The sequence below is a fragment of the Amblyomma maculatum genome, chromosome 11 (genome assembly GCF_055883805.1).
Source record: "Amblyomma maculatum isolate TAMU_Amacu chromosome 11, ASM5588380v1, whole genome shotgun sequence".
Lineage (NCBI taxonomy): Eukaryota > Metazoa > Arthropoda > Arachnida > Ixodida > Ixodidae > Amblyomma > Amblyomma maculatum.
In genome coordinates, this window is record NC_139354.1 from 68,017,268 (window position 1) to 68,042,278 (window position 25,011).

The following is a 25,011-nucleotide window of genomic DNA, read 5'->3' on the forward strand; positions in this document are numbered from 1 at the left end:
AGTACAGAGGCGCGCTCTAAACCTTTCTATCCTTCGGTTCGCCTTCTGGCCTGCAAATGAATATTTCTTCCTACCTTATTTTATGCTTCTATTATTTGAGACTCCTATAAAAGCTAATAATAATAAGTTAGGAAAAGTACAGAAAAAAGGAAAATATTTTATTTATAATATTTTAAGCATAATTCAATGAAGGCCCCATTAATAATAGCTAACTTGCCTGCAATAAGTCAAAGAAACTGTCTCAGCTGACTGAAGTTCTTATTTCGATTAATTAAGAGGGTACTATAAATCTGACCGCTATGAATAGATCTCCTTCTCAACTGACTAGGCTATTAGGTGAATACATGCTTTTACTACAACTCCATTTCAGCGCGTAATAAATTTATAAGTATTTAGTTTTTCCTAGAACGGTGACTGAATGGAATATGGTGAGTGACCTGAAGTTGTCCAACCTTCAATGACTCTGTTTGCTTTCGTCATTCAACAATATTTTATGAAACAGGTGTCTTTGCTTTTTCCTCTGCGTCAACTTGCTACTGTTTTACCAATGTATTGTCCGATTTGTTGCTTTTACTTTTTTTATCATGCTAAAAATCTAAAACATGAAATTGTAATGTCTATAAATAATTAACAAAAACAAACATGAAGCCAACTTTGCGGCCTCTTTGCTGTAAGGCTACGTTGGAAATGAACGCAGTATACTATTTTTATCTTAGCTGCGCACTTTTATAATCAGCATTATGCAATCTGTATCGCAAAAAATTTAGCCGCCTTTCCTTACCTCCAGCCGTACTAGCAGCAAGTAAACGTCCTACTAAGTCAGAGGCACCTCCGCCAATTGGCTGATTTCCTAAGGTTCGGATTTTCTATGAAAAGTTTAGGAATTCTATATATATATAGATGATATAAAAAATTAGGAGCGCTATCTCTTCGCGCTTCGTGAACTGCACTTGCCATATGTTGGCTAGGCCTATAAAGACGTTAGTGCTGTTCTGCGCTGGGTAAAGACGCCCGCTTCATGTGAGAAATTATGTCCGGAAGTAATGTTGCGCAGGGGTTTGATCTCTGTAGGAACGTTACGATGCATGCGCCATACAAAAGTTCTACGGCCAGCTATAGAAGCTCTCTTGTATGGTTGGCTATAAATATTTGGCCAAATATCTTTAGCCGCTCCAATGGAAGTCTTTATGTTTTGCTTTAGTCTATTGTATCGAAGTCTTTAAACTATTCTATAGACTTATGGTTCCCTATGTATTGCAGTCTTTAACCGTTTGCATAGACGTATGCTTGCCTATATAGCATTTACATTAGCATTTTCTATAGTCACGTATAAACAATATATTGTCAGCTATAGAAAATCCCTTGAAAATCCCTTGTATGGTCGGCTATATATGTTTGGCCCAAAATGCTGTAATCTGCTATAGAAGCCTATAGCCCATTGACGTACTTCGGGTGTGTTCTAATGTATTGCAGTCTTCGGCATTGTCTATGGTCAGCTTTAGAAACTTCGTGCGCATGCGTGTGCTCGTGCATGCACGTGTGTACATGCGCATGTGTACAAGTGAATGTGTGTCACGCCATATATCTTTGGATGTTTATTTTCAATTCGATGCCTAAATAAGTTAAAATAGGCCATAATCCCAACCGTTAAAACTACCATGGGTCAAAGGTATTGAAGATATGAGCGTGATGGTTGAGAAGGACGAAAATGAAGAAGCGAGAGAGCATGGAGCTCGCGAAGCAGTGTGAGCGCAATGTTGGGATTTCGACCTCAGTAAAAGAACGGCTAGCATCGGCTGGTGTGCCTTCTTTGTTGTACAGTGTATGGAGCCGAAACCCGGGGAATGGCCTTGCCGCCATCGATAAAAGACTTGGTTATACTTTGCAAGGCCCTGATTCAGGTAATGGAAGTAATTTACCTCAAGTAGTGAAAGCCTGCGTGCTTCGAACGAGCTCTGTCGGCGCAGACGTCTGGATACATTCCACCGTTTCTGGGAGCTGGAAGGCATTGGCATATGTGACCCTTCAACGAGCGCTTGTCAAGACAGCATAGATTTAGAAAGCTTTCCCAAGAACATTTAAGCTGCAAAATGTGCGGCACAAGTCACACTAGCGGAGAAGACCTTGGATGCTAGCCTCGGTGATAATCTTTCGGTGGCGCTCACGCTACAGTACCCACTGGTTCAGTGCCTTGGCGTTGGTGCCGACTTGCTTCAAGAGTACGGCGCAGCAGTCAGGTAATACGAAGTGGACGGGTATACAGGAAAAGTACCTTGCGAGCAGTATCTCGGAGTTTACGTTTATTACATGTCTTAAAAATCTGCAATTCCAGAGTAATCTGCAACAACCCGGAGGCGTGTCGTCTTGAATGCGTCGTCGCACTCGCATGGTGTCTCACGAGTGAAAGACCGCTTACCTTAGGGACGATATGGTGACGAAGCTGGTGATTTTGCCGCTGCACCCGATAGGCCTCTCCGCTGACGTGCTAAGCGTTTTTCTGCAGTTCGCTTTTCAGCGGCATGACCAAGATGCTCTGCGTTTCTTATGGTTTCAGCACGCACTGCTGCCCGCGAGTCATTTGCCGGCCATTCGGTAACACAAAATGACGCCTGTGCTCTTCGGGACAACTGCAAGCCCGTTTCTTTTAGGTGCAACATTACTTCCCCTTTACAACAAGTTGAAGCCTCTCTACATCGTAGAGCTGCTATCCTCCCCTCGTGCTTCTGCGTCGCTGACCTCGTCACTGGTGTTTTGAGTTCCAAAGAAGCCTTTGAGGTATAGGAAGAGGCATACTAAGGAAGAGGCATCGGCTGGTGCGCCTTCCTTCTTCTACAGGAGGTACCGAACGCAGGCGGACTTCCATGCGGCGACAGTGTTCCCACCAGTTATACTAAGACTGGCGCGATCCGCTTCCCATAAAGCATTGCGGTTGATGTCATACGGTTTCTCACTGTATACAGCACATAAATCTTAGTCAAGCTAGAGGACAAGTCGTTCGAGGGATGAGAACCGACAGTATATGTACCCTCATAGAGGGCTGTATGACTACTCGTTTATAGCTTTTGGTACATACAATATTCTATAAGCAGCTAAAACAGTTTATATGACTTGCAGTCTGTAGCTTTAAAAGCATGTACAGTCGTGAGTAGCCTTATCTAGAGCGCGCCGACAGTGCTCCGCGGAGCAAATCAACGCCATCTAACGTTAGGCTCTGGGTTTGAGTTATGCGTCCGATGCGCATGCGCGGCCAAAATAAAGCAGTGCCTGGTCGTGGGTTCCCGGCCTCATTTTCATTCAGTGATTGCGCTTCATGCTGCCAGGTACGCGCTTAATATGTAACAGCGGCCTGCAAACCAACGCTTTTCGTGCGAATCACGAAGCGGCTAGGCAAGTGCAATGTGATATCGGGTGATCGCTCGTTTCAAAAGCAATTGCGAGTGATAGCGGATGATCGCGCGCTTCATACACCATAGCAAATAGTGCGAGAATCGGGCCTAGTTGGTTGTTTGGTGTCTGTTTTCGTCCTGTTCGTATAAGGTTACGACCACGCACCATGAGTTGCAGGCGTCTCGTTTGATGGCGTGTTTTTGGGCCGGGTTATAAGCTATAAGGGACACAGCATTTGGCATACAGATATAGGAACTTGAATTCCTCCACGATAGAGTACAGAGGCGATGAGTGGTGCGTATGCAGGAATGCGCATTAATTCGCTATCAGTCGTTCTTGCTTGCCTGGTCGTCTCGTTGCACTCGAGAAACAGTGCGTCATCGCGACTCTCTGGCGACCGTCACAACCTGACAAATTAGGGTGCCTCGATGCGAAGAGCAGGCGCGAATCGAGGCACCCTATCACAAATGCAGGCAATGTGACCCTAGCGGCAAGAAAGGTACTTGCAAGGCAGGGCTGGATGAGGAAGTTATGAGCAGGTATCCTTCTGGTTTGCCGCGCATGCGCATAGGACGCATAGCTCAAACCCAGAGCCTAACGCTTGATGTCGCTGACTTGCTCCGCAGAGCCCCGTCGGCGCGCTCTAGACAAGGCTGCTCACGACTGTACATCTCTATAGGCGGCTAAATGTAGCTGTATAACTACAGGTGTAGAGTATCAGGAGCATAACTTTTTGAGGTACGTAAAATTGTCCCTCTGGCTTTTAGTCTGTAGCTTTAGAGGCATTCGCACCTCTATTAACATTTATATAGACAGCTAAAGATAACTGTATGGCTACTAGTGTATAGCTTCTGGATCATACACTTCTCTGTAGCCAGTTAAAACATCTTAAATGACTTGCAGTCTAGTATTAGAGGGATATATATATTTGTATAGACAGCTATAGGTAACTGTATGACTACTAGTCTAAAGCTTCAAGAGCATACACTTTTCTATAGCCAGCCTAATCAGTTTACATGGCTAGCAGTCTGTAGCTTTAGAGGTATTCACATTTTTATTGCGAAAACAATGCTACGCTTGGTATAACCACTCGTCGCTGTGTGCCATGTTCGTGTCCCTGTCCGTATTTGTGGTCCCCTGGTAGGAGCTTCCAACCTGGGTCTCTCGTTTCGCATGGGACGGTTATGTCAGAATCAGCTGCCAGGACCGTGACATTCACGTTACCCCTATAGGCCACTAAGGCACGTTCATACGGCTTGGTTAAGGCTGGATTTTATATGTGCGCTGCGGAAGAAGAAGAGGAAGAACGCTCGGTCACCCGCAGCTAATGCTTTTGCTCCATATTGTGTTCGGCAGCGTTGAACCATTCTAAGTTTTATACACAGCTAAAGGTGATTGTATGACTACTAATCTATAGCATTAGAAGCATACACTTTTAGCATTTTCTGTGCAGCATTCAAAACGGTGTCACTCCATTCCCGCTCTGTCTTTTAGCACCCACCTGCTTGTAAAATTGGAGGCTAGTCTGCGATAGAGATTAGAACAGATTAAATGTGTGCATCCATCTGTTTTGTTAATTGCAGGTGTAGATATTCATGAAGCAGTCACAAAGACACTACGCCATTCCTTTCTCGACAAAACTAGACGAACTCTAGACACTTAACACTTGCCCAAATTCTGTGCTAGCTTATCAATGACAAAAAGTGGATTCACACGTCGTATTTTTTTATGCGGTGATAAACTGTAGCTCCGTTTAAGCGAGAGCGACAAGAGCCCTTTCCCTCGAAAGGGCGCCGGTTTAGTGACATAGCGCGGTGCCAATATCCACTTCATGTGCCACGAGGACACGCATGCTATGGCGTCAGCTTATAGGCTGTACCCAAGCTTTTACCAAGAGTTTTTTTATAATTGGGGCAAGCTTTAGGACTACAATTATCGAGCTTGAAAGTGTATGTCTAAGTGATGGCGGTCATGAGAAGCCGTGTTAACTATTATGCTTGTTAAATAACTTTCAAAAGTAACTTTCTACCACTTAGAGTTATGCTATGTATATGGCTGTCAGCTTCTGCGAAATCGAAGCTAGAAGCCATATGAGAGTTGTATCTTTCATTAGCAACCTGATTGTTGCCGCTGCAGCGGAATGAATTTTACAGCTGTACCAGGATAAAGGCGAAACCGCAACGTCAGAATTAGCGCTATCGGCGCAAACAGCCACGTGTCACACAGAGGTGCGGACGTCAACTGAAGTTTTCACGGCACTCAGCTGGGACTGGCAAGCATCCACAGAGCACGACAGATGCGTATTTTGAGGTACGCATTGTTACAGTCGTTGCTAACGCTCCATCTGGCCTTCCACTTTGAGCCGTCCGAGAGCGGCCCCAAACATCCTGTTCTGCATAAGCGACGAGAACTGTATTTACGGCGAAATAAAAGAGCCATAAATGAGCAAATGCTACAGAGCTGTAAAGCTAGCTATTTGGGGTATTGAGCAGTTGGTGTAGTTGTTAAAAAACTAACTGTACGCTATCCCTTAAAAACCTAACTTGCACGTTATTCCTGTAAATGCAACCCCGGTTTTAAAAACACGGTGTGCGTGAGCCCACTCCAATGCGCAGAGCTTTTAAAACTCGTCTATCCTAAACCTTCAGTGTTTTCTGTGCCCCAAAGTTCCTTATTTAGCACTAAATAATTAGCTGTGCCTTCATTTATTGCCTTGAGAAGGAGTGTACATGCAAAAGGTCTACATCGCCTTGAAAAATGGCCAGATGTTGTTTCCATTAAGCTACGAGTAAAGTGGCTTTATTTTTTGGACTTAGAGTTAATAAAGCTCTCATGTGACTAGCTTATCACTTCAACCACTGCCCAGTGCGCACAAAATGCTTCGACGAAGAGAAGAGAGCTGTGCAGGGGAGAACGAATTTTGTTATCTGAAATGCGTTGCTGATATTGAAAAGGTGCCACTGTCACATGGAAGCTTTTTACTGCGCGAGACATCTTTTTCACGCATTAAATAATACTTTCAGCAAACAATATCTTGGTGGAAAGAAAAAAGCTCGCAATTTTGTGCAATGATTTATCGCTCATACGTTCACACGTTTTCCCAAAATCAATAATTAACAAGGTATATAATGACGCGTTACTAACACTGTGTGCCTTGCAGATCATTCAGCACAATACTTTGCCGTAGGCCGCTCTACTAAAAGGTTGATCTTGATCTTGGCCGCGCTGGTATCTCCCAGCGCGGCCTAAGGCCTTCCTGAAGGTTGGGACTATATGAAAAATTGCTGTTGTTTAGCCCTGCTCAACCAAAAGGGAGCAAAATCTTCGTGGGACTCTTTTTAATCATCAATAATAATATTGCTACTATCATCACAATTATGTATTCAGTCTAAAAATACACGTCCTTATCACTAAGTAAAGTGTGATTACTGCTGCTATTATAAGTATCATTATTGCAAACTGCCTCTTTATTATCATTGCTACTTCATCATCAGGCGAGAAATAAAAAAATGTGATCGGTTTCTCACATGCACGGAGTAGAGTAGTGGTTTGCGCGCACGACGGAGGTAAGAGGAATAGTGGTTCGATTCCCGATTTCGTTCGTGAGGACAATCTCTGCAAATATTTCCTGCGCGAATTTTCACAGCCTATGAGCCAAGAAACGCCTTCGCCTTTAAAAAAAATGCAGTAACCGATCAGACAGCATCGCAAACAACGCTGATAGTGGAGAGACCCACAAAATAAACTATTAATTATTCGCAATACTCGATAAAAGGACATAATTAGCTTGGAAATCTATCGGATCGAGAGAGAGAGAGAGAAAGAGAGAGAAGGCAGAGAGGTTAACCAGGAAAGCTTCCGGTTAGCTACCCTGCACTGGGGAAGGGGAATGAGGAGTTTAAAGGAGAAAGAAGAGAATGATAGGAAAGGTAAGGCGGCGAGGAGCGCAGTCACAGTTTCTCAATCAAGTTTGTGTCTCTCATAAAACACCTAAGTGCTTTGAAGGCTTTGCCGTTAGACGCCTTCTGTGGCCATGGGCCGAGGGTTTTCTCCTTTGTGAAAGGACGGCTGTCAAGATGGTCCAGAGCCGAACGCAGCGCATTACTTTCGCTTGAAAAAGCAGGGCACTCGCAAAGGAGATGCTGTGTGGTCTCTTCGCAGCCGCAGCTTTCGCAGTTAGGGCTATCCGCCATTCTCATCACATAAGCGTATTTTTTGGTGAATGCAACACCGAGCCACATACGGCACATCAGTGTTGTTTCGCGCCGCCCTTTGTTAAGGGGAACACGAAGGCGCAGCCCAGGGTCTAGTTTCCTGAGGCGTCGATTGGAAAATTCTCCTTTGTTCCAGGCTGAAAGCGTTAGCTCCGCCGCTGAGGAACGAAGTCGACAAGCTGCGTCAACTCTAGATTTAGGAATGTTCACTGTAGTTCCGTCGTTGTGTTGCAGAACGGGCAACTTGGTCTGCCTGGTGGTTTCCCTCAATACCGCAATGTCCAGGTAGCCACTGGAAAATTATATCATGACCTTTTGATGTAGCGTCGTGGTATAGCACGCGGATCTCGGCAGTTAGTTGGTCATGTGATCCACGACGTAGCGTAGCTTGAACGCCTTGAAGCGCTGCTTTCGAGTCCGTAAAAATGGACCAGACACCTGGAAGTTCCTGGCCGATGTATTCAATAGCTGCACGTAAGGCAGCCAGTTCCGCACCAGTTGAAGAGGTGGGGTACGTCGTCTTGATCCTCAGCACGATGGACCTCGACGGTATCACTACGGACCCCGCGGAGCTTGTTGAAGCAACTGAGCCATCGGTGTAGACGTGTTTACGATTATTGTGCATAGAATACAGGTGACCCAACGTCATTTGCTTCAAGGCAGGCAATGGTACACCCGTTTTCTTTTTTACTCCCGGAATAGATAGGTAAACTTTCGGTTCATGTAGGCTCCATATGGGTAAACTCGGTCTTGAAGCAGGAGTGAACTGTGAAGGAAGGTAGGTGCGATGAGCTGCTATGGTTTTGGCAAATGCAGTATGTGGTCTAATTGTTGGGATAGTTGCCAGCTGGTGACGGGAAACCCGGATGAGGTGTCGTATATGTGTCCTCATGGTTTCAACAGCAATATGTGTAGCTATGGGATGCTCGCGGGAGAGAAGAACCGTTGCTGCCGTTGAGGTGCCTTTTGGCAATCCAAGGCAGATGCGGAGAGCTTGAGCTTGCACGCTTTGGAGGATCTCGATGTTCGTCTTCCTAATATGATTGAACATTGGAAAGCTGTACCGCATGTAACCCAGGAAAAGTGAACGGTATAGTTGCAGCATAGAGTGCACTGACGCGCCCCAGGACTTGCCTCCTAGAAAGGAGAGAACATGGGCAATCGCGGTAAGTCTTTTCTTCATACCACTGATATGTGGACTCCACGAGAGGTTCCTATCAATGACGATTCCAAGGAAGCGATGACTCTTTTCATAAGGAATAGCTTTGCCATTTATGTATACTAGCGTATTGTGACATTGAGTTTCGTGTGAAGGCCACCACAGAACACTTCTCTGTTGAGATAGTAAGACCATGTACTCGAAGATATGACGTCACAATTGATGCCGCTTTTTGTAGTCACGAACTTGGGGTCGAGTCACGCTTGAGGCCCAAATGCAAATATCATCCGCATATATGGAGATCTGAGCTGACTGAGGCAGCAGGTCGACTAGGCCGATGAGCGCAAGATTGAATAGAGTGGGGCTCAGTACCCCACCCTGCGGAACTCCGCGAGAGGTTCTATGTGAGGATGTTCGTCCGTCCTCTGTCTGGATGAACAGTAACCTGTCTGAAAAATAACTGCGTATCCAGCTATAAGTTCGTCCTCCGATATCAGCAGTTTCCAGTGCATCTAGGATGGCTTCATGCGTTACATTGTCGTAGGCACCTTTAATGTCTAAAAACAATTGGCGCAGTCAATCTTTTCAGATTCTTTTGGACATTGACTGACGTAACCAGGTCTACGGCATTATCTATAGAGGAGCGGCCGCGTCGAAACCCAGACATGAAATCTGGATATTTTTCGTGTCGTTTCAAGTACCACTCAATGCGTGCTAATAGCATCCTTTCCATTACTTTGCCGACGCAGCTAGAGAGCGCAATGGAGCGGTATGAATTAATATCGAGCGGTGATTTTCCGGGTTTTAGAAGTGGAATGATACCACTTGTCGTCCATTCACTAGGAACTTTGTCGTCGCTCCATGACCTGTTGTATGTCTACAAGAGAGCCCGTCGAGCCTCTTGGCCTAGATTGGCAAGCGCAGAGTACGTAACATCATCTGGCCCTGGCGAAGATGACCTTTTACAACAAGCGAGAGCCGCGTCAAGTTCTTCCAGTGTGAGCAGTAGATCCATCCGTGAATCCCTGGATGGCGGAACATCACTACACTGCTGTGGCGCGAGTGTGTTTGAAGGTCCTGTTATTCTTGCGCAGAATTCTTCGGCTACGTCGACCTCACTGCATCTCTGGTGAAGCGCGATTGATTTGAAAGGGTGTCGTTGTTGAGGTGATGTACGAAGGCCGCGAATGACAGTCCAGATATGTGACAATGACTTCCGTGGGTCGAGAGTTTCACAAAATGTCCTCCAGCGGTTAGACTCCAGGGATTGAATTTTGCGCTGGATCTTTTTCTGTATGCGCCTTGCGTATGTGAGGTCTAGGCGAGACTTTGTGAGCCGGTATCTACGTTCCGCCCTGCGCCGAAGCGATCGTAGTCACTGTAGTTCAAAGTCAAAATCTGTGTAGTTTGCGACAGGGTTCTAGGTACAGGTTACACTCTCCATAGCGTCCTTAATTTTTTGTTCGAGACTTGTGGACAAGTCTTGGGTGCAAGTATCTTCCATATTAGTTTTAAAAAGTGTCCAATCAATACGCCGCATACGTGTCGCTGTGAGAGATGTCGAATGGCCGGTAATGTTGAGGTAGATTGGGATATGGTCGCTGCCATGAGTTTCTACTTCTGTAAACCACCGGACATGTTTTGTAAGGCAATGTGAAACGAAAGTCAAATCCAAGCAGCTGCTGTAATTAACACCTCTAATATAGGTCGGCATTCCATCGTTAAGGCAGAGTAGACCATTGTCAGAGGCGAAGGACACAAGCTTTCTGCCTTTAGAGTTCATCCGAACGCCTCCCCAAAAGGGGTGGTGAGCATTAAAGTCACCTGTGATTATCCATGGTCCAGAAGTGATGGCTATAAGATCACTTAATCTGTCATCGTCGAAGTGACTTGATGGTGCCAGGTATGCAGCCACTAGCGTAAATGTCAGGGCGCGACACTTCACGGTCAAACACACATACTGGTTGTCATTAATCGGGGGAACAGAGTGGAGCACATATGTTAGTTCACGTCGTACGTAGACGACGACTTCGCAATGTGTTCGCAATGTATTTGGTAGATTCGGCTCGCAAATAACGAGAACAGGGAACTTATTTTCGTAAACATAGCGTCGAATATCTGAAATCTTGGACTAGAGTCCACGGGCATTCCACTGAAAGATGAATGCTTGCTTGACCTTTTTGTGAAAAGGTAATCCCGAGAAAGCGATATCACTACAGGTGCTCAGCAGGCATCAGAAAGGCCCATGTAGGGTTCATTGAATCCTAACGTAGGAGGACAAAGTGTAGCGTTCATCGCATTGCAAGGTTCTTGGAAGGCTGAAAAGTGACAACGCAAGAAACAACATCGGAGAATGCGAAGCCCCTGGCATTTTTCCTTTAGACTAAAGTGCACATTTAGAAAGAGGTGCGTTAAAGAGAGACATGATGCATACCGTGAGAAGAAGTAGCAGAAGCAAAGCGGAGAGGTTAACCGAGAAAAGAAACCGGGTTGCTACCCTTCACTGTAGAAAACAGGATGAACGATTATAAAGTGTCGGAGAAAAGAGAATAGGAGGGTGAAATATTCGGTGGGCGTAAAGGGCACTGTTATTTGCAGCTCCTTATGCAGGCCCGAAATTCTGATAGAAAGTAGGGGTGCCCTTCAGGGATTCACCCAAAATGCCAACCACAGCTAGCTTCTGAGAATGTAATGTCCCGAATTGGGTGTGGTCAACACGTCCAGCGCAAGGCGCAGAAGCCATCCTCCGGCACTATATTTAAGACCTTCTAAAGCGATATGTGGTATGATTTCTTTTATCCCTGCCTAATTTATCTACAGCTTGGGTAATGCACTCGAAGAGGGCGGTTGCTGTCGTTGCTAAGTCGTTGTACGTTTATTGCAGTGCCTACTTTGCTACACTGAGCTTAAACCTTTCAACAGCAACATTCCCCAAGACGCCAGTTTTATATAGAGGAACAAGTTGGTTGATAATTTAATTGATTTCATGAAAACTTGAAAAAAATAGTGAGCTTAAAAATCTTAGTACTGCTGGACTATCGTAATAAGGAAATGCGCTGGGACAAATTACAGTAACTGGTAGAAAGCAGCATTAAATTTTCAAAAATAGAGGAACCCTATGTCTTCCAATAGGCGAGGTTAGGCGGATGCTCAATCAATCTACGCGACGCCCATCTTCTGGGCGTAATATAGGATCAGGGAAGATGTGTAACAATACGCTTCTGCAGTTGCCAGAATGCGCTTCAGCAGTGAAGCTCCATGTGGGGACAGTCGTTTTGAATTTGTATTAGTTTTTATTACCCTTTACCACTAAACCTCTTCGCCTCATCTTGCCGGCCGCCAGAAATATCCAGGATAATTTATATAGGCGAGCCTAATAAGGGACGACATGGGGAAGAGAAACTCACTAATGACGCTATCAAGCCCTGTTCCGCAGCTTGTTATTTTTATGCCGCCCAAGTGTGCTGGAGTGGCTGACTTAGTCCGCGATTCCAAATGTACTATTCTGGATCCTCTTTTGAGAATGATGCCGCTGTGAGACACCATGACATTGTTCCGCTGATGTTGATGGGAATTGTCTATCCTTGAAAACTGAGCATAAATTTTGACAGTAACCTTGAAGCGCTTGTGGGGAGTAGTTAGGCTGTCATAGGAAATCAGCGAGCTGCGCTTTACGAAATAAATGTATGGAGATTGTGGAGTATTGTATGTTACGTCAACATTTTGACAAGGATGTTCAATATGTTGGTTTAAGCTTGCGATGAGCATGAACATTTTGCTTCAGTCAGTTTTGCTGCTATTAGAACGTAGAACTAATCATAAAAAAATCTGCAGGGTGTGTTTTTAAACTATTGTAAAAGAATGATAAAATATTGCACGCTGATTTATTTTCCTTAATGGGAGAACTTTACCTATTCGATCCAAACACAAATTACAAAAGTTTTAATAAAATTCAAAACTGCACGTGCTTGTTGCTCGAAGTCAGATTCATGGCCTGTAAGTCAGTAGAGCGTTTTATACCCCTAATTGCTGCGCCATCATTCACTCCTCATCCAGTCATCACCAGTTCAAATTTATTTCAGAGCAAATAAACCTTCCGGCTGAACAATTATGCAAATAAAAAAAACTGTGAGTAAATTGTTTTAACAAATATTTTATTTCTTATTTTTGACTGCTGCAGTAGCTTATCCTCGTTGTCCGAAGTGCATCTGATGCCGAGGAAAGTGACCATTGAAGGCGTAATGATGCGGCACTTGATGCATGTAGCACGTTCCGTAAAGGCGGTGGTTTGGCACACCAAAGCAGGGACACTTCGGCGGGCACTGAATTACTGGAATTGTGGGGTCGCACTGCATCAGGAGCAAGAAAAGGCAATTAAGTTATACTTTTCATTGAAGAATGCACATCCAGACAGTACAGGGGCGATTTCAAAGTTAACTGCACGTTTTGGGAACAGTAGTAGCAGCTAAGTTTGGATATACAATTTTAGATTCCCGGCGTTGTAATTTATCATTGCTCTCCACTGTGCAACTAAATATTTAAAAAGATTAGTCATCGATTAAAAAACAGTCCTTTTGCTCCATTCAAGCCCTAATTGTGGCAGGCTGCAATGCTTGGAAGCTTACTTTTGCATCATTACTTGTTGTCAAATAACATAACGATCCAACAGGCATTTCTTCTTTTTATGGCTCAAAGCAACGCTGGGGTTTCTTCTGCGATGTTAACGTTTATATTTGAGCTGTTAAAGAGGACGTAAGCTATGCAGCCAGGAATATTTATTAGCAACCTATGATTATGCCTCGGTTGACAAATAGTGGCTTAAGACGGCTGAAAATCCGATCGTGCGTTATTGGTAGCCTGAAAAACAGTGAAGTTCGTAAGCAAGCCTATCTTTAATCTTCCACTGACTAGTTGATTAGCGCGTGCATTGTTATTCATAATTTTATAAACGCTTCGGGTATATTTTTCCGAAATGAAACTATACGAAGAAAAAAGCATTGGCCTCGCAAATTTGTCATTGTGATTGCTGAAGAAAGTCAGGGGACTCAGCCTGTGCCTGTTAATATATTTGAAACGAATGTACTAGTGCCCACAAAACAAAGCGGAGCACAGGCTTGGGGAAAAAGCGGTCTCCTTCATCCTGGCTGCTGATGAGGTGAACACAAAATATGAAGCTGAACATCCGGTTGACTCCCACACATCGAAGCAATACGCACCCGCCTACAGGGTGTGCCACGAAACGAAAGTTTGTTCCTTCGTGTGCTTCGTTTTATTTTGGGGGCACTAGTACATGGTATCGGAAATTCTCCTGTGCTTCTAGTAAGACTGCGTCAAAAACAGATTAATATTCTTATCTGGAATATAGCGGAAGGACAACCCTTGACGCAATCAATGTATGTTTAACCCGCCTTGAAAATTGGGTGTATATTTATTCACATTTTTCGATAAAGATATCGCAGAACGTAATTTTATATACGTGCTCGCTGAAACATGAAAACTTCGCGTTACCCTGAAGACTATGAGATGATGTTTCCGAGTAGCTGAATATGCCCTCGTGCCCTTGTAATTCCTGACAATACATAAAACTATCGTGCTCATTTGTACTCAGGTGCCATTCTGGGTCTAGTCCTGCTACCGCAAACGTTTCCTCTTTTATTAGCACAATATTACATCTGTTGCACTTAAACCTCATGAAACCGAATTCGCTGCGTGGTAGAGGTATAGGTGACTGGGAAATTGCTAACGCCCCATTTCGTTAATTGAAGCACCCCAAAACAATAAAAAACCAGCAATGGAAGACATCCAAACATAATTATTCATTGGCCTCCAAGGTCATGATATCGTTCTTGCACTATTACGTAAGGGTTCTGAAAAATTAATTACGCTCAAAAAGAAAATGTTGAACCGTGAATCGAACAGCGTCGTTTGGTTCCTGAGCCGGTGAGTGGTACTCCTGGATATTCTGGTTCAGAGCGATTGTTTAGAAAAGATACATGAGACGACGTCTAACCACAGTGGAGGCGACAGTACATGGCAGCAGAACTTTGTTTCCAGCATCAAAAATAATTACACTTGTGGAATATTTCGTCATCTAGCACAATGCGCCTTCTCTATCCATGGTCAGCTTCCTGCGTCATTGTAGGCCATTGTGCTGATTTTCTGCCCGTTCCCTGTTACTGCGTTTTTTAATAAGAGAGTAATCCCTTACTGACATCCACCCAAGCGCAGCCATACGGCCACAAAGGAAAACTATAAAGCTTTCTCAGAAACTTTGCATATAAACAAATATTCGTCCTGGTTCGGATACTGCTCCCGGACCACCGCCTTTCCGGGTCAGTCGTTCCTAAATATTCGATCGTTACAGCGGTTTTAGGTGCACCCACCTCATGCGCCTAGCTTTATGCGCCGCAATGCAAATGTAACTTTTAATGCGTGCCTTTATTGTGTACCACGAGTGCAATTCATACTGCACCACACGAGCGCCTTAAAGACTGCTCATGTGTCACGAACGCATACTTGACGACACCCTCCTGTACCATCTCACTGAATGAGTGCTATTACTCCCACGTTTCCTACAAGTTGAAGTGAGGTACTCTCGAACTGATCAGCTGAAGTGAAATTATGGAAAGGCAGGACAGCCGGCGAGTACCCGCCAAGGCTTCCTAGACTCTCCGACCGCATCAATACTTCGAACCAGTATAGCGTAAGCTGAAGGCATATCACACGTCGGCTAGTGGCACTGTTCGTACTGAGATTTGGCTGTTTGTGGTACTCGCTTTAATTTCTGACGCCTTGTAGGTCTCGAAAGAGTTCAAGTAATAATATACAGAGCGAGCAATTGTTGGGTGAATACGGTGATCACGATATTCTTTCTAAATGTAATCCGTCAATCGACATTTAGCAGTGAACTAGAAGCTGTTAAAGTTCCTAGGCCGTACGAAAACACGCATTATAGAATACTCCTCAACGCCTTATCTTGGTAGTAGAGCAATGACGGCAGATTTAAAATACGCGTTTTCCTCCTACTCAACCGAGTATAGTCCCCACTTCGAGTTGATAGCATGTTTTAGGCACTCAGTGATTAAAGAAAATTTCTGACAACTAGTAAATTTCAATACTGGAGATGAAAGAAACAAGTAATTGCACAGAAAAATATTAATTTACATGACACGTCTTGTTACACATTGATTTCATGAGATGACACTAAGACCCGTATTCCGAGCTTGCGTCGTTATCGAAAGTGTCGCTATGTCCCGACCTCGAGTCATCTGATAGGTGGAAAAGCGTGAACATGATGCTGCCACCTCTTCCGGTTCCGTAGTCATTCCGGCTTTTCGAACAATCAGATCACTCGAGGTCGCGTGAGATAGCGACACTTCGATAACTAAACAAACTCAAAGTACCCGCCCAGGCGCCCAGGAGATGGTTTGAATAAAGTGCAAGAGGCAGGCTGCCAAGTGAAAGCGGACTGTTTTGCGGACTACTACAGTTACGGACGCTACTGTCTGGTTACCTGCCGTTCACTGATAAGAAATCTGTCGCCACAAAGAACAATGCTTCTATTTTATAAGGAGTAAAAAAGCTGTTTCGAACCTCATTTACATACAGTTATCGATCAAATCAGTAAGTTATCATCAGAGCAAAGTAAAAGTATGTTCAGATGGCATGCAGCGTCAATGCTGGCGCTTGACAAAAGCTTGAGTTTGAAATAGGGGAACCATTTCATTGCTTCAGAATGCAAGAAATATCAGAGTACCATGCTTCCGCACGTTCTCATAGGTAGACGATGTGGCACAGGCTGTACGGGTGGCATTTCAAGGGTAATTTCTACATTTCCTGCCCTGCATCAAAGATAAAAAAAAACAAAAAAACATTGATGATATTATTTTCTCCTCCATGGGACATCATACAGTTTTTGAATTTATAATCGCCATTAACATACAATACTCTTGCTTAAAAAAATGATAGTAAAAAAATACGAGTAGAACTATATATCTGCGTGAACATAGTCATTGCCAGTGCACGGCTGAGACGTATTTGCGTGAGTTGTTGCCACGCGAGGAGGAATGTTTCTTGTGCCGCCGTGAGCACTTTGGCCCTATTACTCGCCCTATTCATCCCGCAGTTCATTATTAATATAAACAGCGCGAACACGAAGACAAGGGACAAGAAACAAGAAAGCCACAGTACAAGCGCATGTACTGTGGCTTTCTTGTTTCTTGTCCCTTGTCTTCGTGTTCGCGCTGTTTATATTAATAATGAATAAGTACCCAACAAAGTATCTTGGTCATCCCGCAGTGTATTTTGTTCTGCTGCTGTAAAGCCTTGACCTTATTTATGCTTTATTTTTGGTGTTCTATTGTCGAGCGCATGAACAGAATGTTTCCAATGCAGTAGCGCCCGATGTTTGCTTTTATTCAATACTTTTTCGTTTATCCGGAATAAACCTGGGACCATGGCTCGCGCGGACCCGTTTTTTGAAGGCGAGGCGTTCAACACATACGCCATCTCGTTAAATATAGATACCACAGCCGTTCCAGACAAGTTGGTGAAACCATCGGACAACGAGGAATCAGACTAGTCCGTTGCCGAAAAGCTTACTAAGCGCGGAAGCGTGCGAAGGTCGCAGAGGCAGCATCGACTGCGGCTGCAGCCGATGACTGACGCTCCTGAAAAATGGTTCAAGAAGAGTTGAGCTTCTACATTTCTTGTTACCCATTTTTGAGATATAATTAAAAATACAGCGTTGGGTTCCGGCTGCTACTATGTGTCACTATGGCGGCGAAGGAAACAATAAAGGTCAAAATGCCTACTTTTAGGAACATACAGAAATGCTTTTGCGGAACGAACCAGCTTGTACCGACATATGAAAGCATAATTATTGCCTTGCGGAAATCAGTGATTATAACAATGCATAATGCTTCAATTTCCAATTACGTTGCATGATGCATAAAAATTATTGTGGTCTGCAATAAGCATTCTTGCTGTAATTGAATTACTCCTGTCGAAGCGACTATGAATAAATATCTTGCGTTTAAAAATTCGAGAATAATGGCTCTTTCAGCCTCCGCATAGAATGATTTTTCCAAGTTTGCAAGGCCGAATTTATGCTCGAGGCAGACGCAACGTACCATGAGAAGGTTTTGAGGAGGTGAAACGATAGGGAGAAGTTTGAAGATGAGCCACATGTCCTAGCTCTATGTCACCGATTGGGTATTATTTCGATTTCTTGAACTCATTTTAATCTCCCCACAGTATGGATAATACTATAGAAGAATTGTAATAAAACATCTTCCACAGGACGCTACGCCGCGAATAATGAACAGAACGTCCGGCTATTAGTCGTGGCTTTTTCTAGTACACGCACGAGCGTCAGAGCGAGCGTTCTGTGGTTGTCTTGGTTGTCTTCCTTGTGAGTCAGGCGCTGAAGATTCCGGAGCCGAATGCCTGCCCTACAACATCCCCCGGGCGAAAAGGCGTCATCCTGGCGCTTATGGCAATGTGATGATACCGAAATCATAGTATAATTTTAGGCAGCTACTGTGTTCTATCAAAGCCACCTAGACTACTCAAGGCCTCCCCGCTTGCTCCGAGACGTCACGCTAGTTGCCCGTCCGCCGCTGGCCTCCGCTCGCGGCTGGAAGGGTTCCGCGGCAGTTTTCAGCGCATTATTGTACTATCTGAGGTACAATAGGTATAGCAATGCTTCAAAAAAAAGTTGTTTCTAACCACTTGCATAGTTTCTCGGTGTATTTTCCGCGCTAATTTATAATGCGTGCTTTCTTTCATAGTCCTTCCGATACACTTCCTATTGCAGCTAAGTGCTTCGTTTTTATAGTTTCATGTGAAAACTTGGGAATAGCCATCCCACTGCTATAATTACTGAACTTGAGTTTACTGTAGATCACATTAACACAAGCATTAGTTCCCAGACAGCATATAGCACAAGAATATATGATATCAATGTGCAAATGCATTTCGCGGCTTTTTAAGGAGGCGTACGGTATTTTTTTGTACACTTCGAAAGCGGATGCCTTGTTAAATATCGAAATAAACAAAACTCATGGAGGTGTACAAAACAGTAGCATGAAGCCATAATGAACATTATATTGCTGTGCGCCTTTCATTAAATTATTTCAATTCTTTAATATTTTCAAATTGCTGACAGCTGCCTTCCCGAAGAGTTTACTTTTCGTTTCCAGTGACTGCCGAGGACTTGGTGTCGCAAACTTTTACTAGCTTGGTGAATTTTAGCATTTTTCTTCGCTTGCCTCTGTAGAAATCATTAAGGATTTCCTTGACGGTGTCATTTTCCCGACGCGCCCTCTTTCTTGCTGGGGTCTTGTAAAAGAAGGTGTAGAAGAAATGTACGCTGACCAATTAGAGAACTTCGAAGACACTGAGACCGCGCTTGAGCTACATGGTTCTTACCATTTGTTTATTAGGATATGATAGCTTGGTGATGAAGTCTTGCTGATGAAAATTGAGTGCGAATACCAGCATGACGACACTTAAATATAATATCATCCTCTCGTAACCACTATCCAAAAACTTTCAAATTTACAAAATATTTTTGTTGTGTGTTGGGTTTTATGGTGCATGTGTAAGCTAAATCTATCGAAATGGGTTAAATTTTATTTACTTAGCTTGGAATGTATACGGTTGTAGTAAAATCCTTGCAGGAGCTCCAAGCTTTCCGGTGAGCTTCATTGCTGGGAAAACCAAACGCTAATGACTTATGGGCTCCCGTCGTAATCCAGGCCGACACTATCGTCCCATGTCGCGGCGGTTACAAAAAGCGCGTGCTTGTCTTCAGCACCACGTTCATCATGGTATCAACGCGCACAATAAAGCCAAGGTAAAGCAGTTTGACTTCCTAAATCCCGAAATCCGAGACGTCGGAAAAGAGAAATGTCAGCACGTTCGCTGCCTAACATAAACATAACCAGATAGAGCTGAAAGATTCACCTGTGCTGCCTCCCAGGTGCGATGCACCTACATGCGTTGCCTCCCCCTGCGCTGCACAGAACTCCTACTATCATTCGCAGTCGGGCAACTAGTGTGACGTAGACCCCTGTGGAGAGGAGGAGCGCGCAGGCTTTGTCCAGTCTAGGTGGCTTTGGTTTTATTCGACGCTTGCGGCACGGTGGTAAGTGGGCGGCGTGAGGGGTTCGATGAGATAGTTTACCGGGAATGCTTAGTCGAGAATGCAGTAGGGCCTTGGTACTTCCTGAGGTTTGAGAAAAGGCCGCAACTGGAGAAAGGTACCCATAGCCAGAGCAAAGAGTCTGGACGGTGAGCAGGAAGAACTGCAGATTGGTTTGGTCTGTGGTGTTTAATGGCCCAAAGCAGCTGAAGCTGTGAGAGACGCCATAGTGGAGGGCTTCGAAACTCCTACCGCCTGGGGAACTTTAACGTGCAGTGACATCGCACAGCACACGGCCCATTACTTTTCGCCTCCATCGAAAAGCGGCCGCCGCGGCAGGAGTTCGATAACGCTTCTTCAGGCGTAGCAGCCGAGCCCAGTAGCTCATGCACCACCCCGGCGGTCCTACTGCAGATGATCCGCGGGTGGTTTTCTGCTGCTACTTCTAGGCGTGTGCAGTGAAGGACCAAGCAAGCTGGCGACATTATGCAACATAAGTTGAATGGGAAAGTCCTAAGTTCGGAAGCATTTGGTCGGTATCCAAGAAGCGTATCTATTGTACAAGAATGCTCACGGCCGTACAGGAGGAATATAGAGATTCCGGTTATTGTTTCAGTGGAAGAATTATGAGCATAGGTATTGAATGTGAGAACGTGGTTGTGCATCGAGCGACGCCTACGCCAAGAACAAGGAACATTGGGACAAAGTGTTAAAAAGTGCTTCACTACATGATCAGCTTCGGGCTGTCCAGGAGGCCCGCGCGGCGGCGGAGAGCTTCGGGCTCTCTGTGCCGACGTGGGAGCTGCCCTCTACACCTGGTGCCTAGCCGAGTGTCCTCCAAGGCCCCTACTGTGGGAAATAAAGTTTTACCAAACTAAACCAAACGCGATCCGAGTGTAGTGGTCGGAAGCAATGTGCATTGACAGTATGTCGCCATGGTTGCTGCTGAAACGCTCATCCGTGCCATTTGTCTGCGGATGGTACGCGGCTAGGTGCTGCGGTGAATGATGTTACATTCCTGAAGGGGAGCTACTGCCAATTCAGATAGGAAAGCTGTCTGTTACTCGACAACTCTTTGGTAGCCCCGTGTTTAAGAATGATACAATGGAATATGAAGGAGGCAATGTTGAAGGCTGTAGTGAATGGTGAATACGACGTTTTGATGTAGCGTGTAAGGTGATCGATTGCGACTGTGATCCAGCGATTGCCGGTTGATGTGGTAGAAAGAGGGCCGTCAGGTGAATTGCAACACGCACAAAGGGCTGGAGAGGTACTGTGCTGCAGAGAAGCGGCAGGCGGGCGAGATGGGTTTTACGGTGCTGATGTTTGGTGCAGGACTGGATAAGCCGGTGAACATAACGCTACATCCCACGCCAGTAGTACGGCTGTAGCAGGTAGGTGAAGGTTTTCAATAAGCCGGCGTGGACACAGTGGGAACCATCGTGGCAGTGGGAGCAAACTGCAGAACCCAGGTGAGTCGCAATGATGAACAGCACCTTGCGACCATACTGAAGATAATGCCTACGGTAAAGAACTTGTCTCTTATGGCGAAATGGTGGGAGTGGCGGCAGAGAGCGCGGGGAGGAGGTCGTGACGAGCAGCCAAACGATATTCCAGGAGTGAAGTGATCCATGCATCTCTGAGTTGCTTGGAAATTGTATCGGTGGGCTCAAATGACGAATTGTGCAGGATGGATATAGAAGGAGATGCTTCAGACGGCAGGGGAGAACTCTTTCTCTTTCTCGATGACGGATTAGTTAGCTTCAGCCTTTGTTTGGGGTTGGCTGGCGTAAGCACAACATACTCGTCAAAGCATGACTTCCATTGAGTGAGTTTTCCGCCAAGGGTGACGCCGCTGGAATCGGTGCGAATTTCCGACGAGAAGAATTGAAACCACACAGGATTTTCGGAGTTGTCAAAAGGTACCGTTATGTGGCGAAAGCTTAATGACAGCGTGGCGACCAGGCTGGAACTTCGTGGCTGGACAGAAGAGAAACTTGGTAGAGGGTCGATGATAGTGACGCGAAATTGCGAAATTGCGAACGAAGCGGCGGAAGTGGATAACCTGCGGAGTTCTTTCGCAGTAGTGTGCTTGGGAAATTCTGCCGTAGCTCGCAACTTATTTAGGCCCGAAATAACGCCATTCTATGAGACTACAGTCCGATAATGGTGAGCTGCCGAGCTCAGAAGTGGCACCTCTTTAAATTTAGGTGGAGGCCAGCGTTGGTCAGGCATCGCAGAACAGTATCAAGGCGCTGGAGGTGACATAAAAAATCAGAAAAAAGGTTACCCCACCCAGATAACAAATGCATATGTGCCATTTGAGCCCTCTGAGTAGGTTGTTCATCTTGCGCTCGAGTGTGGCGGGGGGATTGCACAAGTCGAATGCCATGAAAATAAACTCATACAGCCCATCGGGAGTGACGAAAGTGATTTTTGACCCATCGGCACCTGGCAGTAACCGGAAAACAGGTCTAATGAAGTAAATAACTAAGCTACTTGCACGTAGTTGAGGGCGCCGTCGATTCGAGTGAGAGGATTAACCCCATTGCGCGTGATCCTGTTCAATCGCTGGTAGTCTATGCAGAATGGGACGGAACCGCGTTTTGTCTTTACCAGGACAAACGGAGACACACAAGGGCTGCGCGATGGGTGGATCACGTTGCGCTGGAGCATGTCGGTCACCTGTTTGTCAGTGATGCTGGACTAAGAGGCTGATACGCTGCACGGACGGTGGCGCAAACGGGCATGGGTGCTGATATCAATACGTTGGGAAATGGTTGTTGGGTGGCCCAACAAAGGTTGCTGAGAATCGAAGGAAGCTGGGAAACTATAGGATGGTGACAAGTTGGGCTGGTGGCGTCCGGCCAGCATCGATGGACCTGTGAAAAATGTCGGGAGATGGAGTGGGGGCAGGAAGAGGCGTTATGCCCTGATGTGATGTCCGGCGGTGATAGTGACGAAGGGTAAGGGGGCGGTAGGATCCCGCAAGGCAGCGATACTAAGCGATTCCCTTGGAGTAAAGTGGTAGGCCTCGTGCAATGGTTACAAACAAAAGTAGCACTTCAGCTGCGAAAAGTTGTCAGCACGGCATGCGGCAGGAAAACGAATTTCTGGTGAACGCATTGTAACGAGGGTGCACAAATGGCAGTGGCGCAATTATAGTAAACTGCAATGGCGTACAAGCTCTGGAAAGAAAGGCAGAACGTCGGTGTACTTTGAGACGACCATGGTCGTGGCAGCAGCTCCTATTACGCCAATGGGAGTGCCACTGAGGGTTGATAACTCCAGTTGAGCCCTGCCGCAGTCTAGTACGGCGTAAGAAGTGGAGAGGAAGTCCTAACCCAAAACTACGCTGTGAAATGAGCGGCGAGGACGATGAATTCTGTCATGTATGGAATGTCTTCGATGAGAAAGCGTGAGTGCACGCGGCTAAGTGTCGAATGTCCTGAGCTCCGGCGTTGCGAAGAGAAGCGGCAGAAGCGGCGTCATCACCCTTTTGAGTCTGCAATAGTTGGCGTAGCTAAAAATGTAAACGTGAATTAACTGAGCTTAGACAGGCAGACACCTTTATTTTTCATATCATATGTAGGTACCTTTCATTCGCTTGTTAACGCAACGCTTTCCTGTGAGCTTTGAGACTGCTCGAAAATTGCGTCCATGGACTTGTAGCTGTGACGTCAAGGCGCTACAGCCTAGTAATAATTTTTCGCTCACTACCAACAGCGGAAAACACGAAGACGCCGGTTGATTTGCGATTAGCGGCCATTACGATATCGCATGAAAAGTGAAATCTGGATTCTTCTGAAGAGGCACGGATTTTGCTAGTGCGCCTGACAACTATTATGTAGTGTTCCTACTCACGCGCTCTACTCACCCCTTGGATGTACATTTGGTTCAGGAAGATTTGTCAGGGTGATAATGCTGTAGTATGTGCTAGTTGGCTGCTGATACGGCTTAGCTTCGATGGTTAAACGTCATCTCGAGACCACGTGTTATAATCAAGTTTTCATCATCTTAGACAGATGTCAGTTGACGTGAATATGCTCTGATTAGTTGCCGAGGTTGGTGATTGTCATGACATCACATGACATTGCTGAGTGCGCATGTACTTCACTGGAAATCACCAGTTTGGATGTGTTGGTCATTGGTCATGCCCGACAGCGGCTTCTTTAGAAAAGCGTGCGCGATACAGCGGAATTAAGGCAAATGCGAGAAGTTTCATCTTTCATTTTGCTTGAGTTTCCACTTACACAAACGCATTAGCAATTTGTCGTAAACTACACAAGTTTGTCGAAGTCCCTCAGATGTAGAGCCCTATAAAGCCTTGCTTTATTTTACTTGCACGAGGGTGTCTGCATACCCAAGGAGTATAGCATATATGATTGATGATCCAAGGGCTCCCATGAAATCGATTTCCTTTTCTTAAATATAATACTCAAGAATAAGGTATACGTTAACAGCTCTGTAATGTCCGAACCTGAAGTGAAAATTGAAGCGCTAGTGCACCTGGTTCGCATTTTGTCTACGCTCCGTAAATTCCCTGGAATAACTTGCTCTCACTCCACAAACAGGAACCCAATTTGAAGTTTTTGAACACTTTTAGGTATAAAGCTTCGGCCAAGTCAATGTCGTGCAATAATTGTTTAATATAGACAATTCTCTAAACTAATATTTGATTTCAAAATATAATATACAGAAACTTGTTGTGCCCAAAATATAGAATATTAAAAATAAAAGCTATAAATAGCACCTGTAAGGCGCTATACCTGGATTGAGCGCCTTTAACGACTAGTCGGCATAGTATTTGATGTAACCAGCCATCTGCGCACCGCGGTAGAGAGTCGCTGAGGAAAGCCCCCATGCCATCTACCAAGGCGAGCAAAACTAGAATGTCAATGAAAATCCACTCCACAAATTTAAGCGTGAGAAAGAGAGTAGGAAAGCAACGAGTAGGATATCGGCTTCGGATGCACCGCAAGATCGAGAGTCTGTGCCTAGACGTTAGCTGCCATGAAAAAAGCTGCGAGCTGCTGCCAGGATGTGCCTTCATAAATGAGAAATAAAATAGAAAATAAATTAGCTTTGTCCCCATCAGAACTCCA

General features: G+C 45.2%; 1 protein-coding gene across 4 annotated transcripts in view; it reads right to left on the minus strand.

The window, feature by feature from the left end:
- Positions 1-25,011, minus strand: part of LOC146174041 (uncharacterized) — a 264,164-nt gene that overhangs the window by 205,003 nt on the left and 34,150 nt on the right. For 2 of the 4 annotated variants that reach the window (XR_014701976.1, XM_084583976.1), the window contains 2 exons: positions 16,517-16,601; positions 12,894-13,109 (listed from right to left, as the gene is read on the minus strand). Coding sequence is in view for 2 of the 4 variants with exons in the window: in XM_084583976.1 (XP_084440102.1) it covers positions 12,945-13,109; positions 16,517-16,601 (250 nt within the window). In the remaining 2 variants the exon portion in view is untranslated. Of the gene's footprint in view, positions 1-12,893; positions 13,110-16,516; positions 16,602-25,011 lie in introns of those variants that run through there. The other 2 variants (XR_014701981.1, XM_084583977.1) reach the window with 1 other exon arrangement.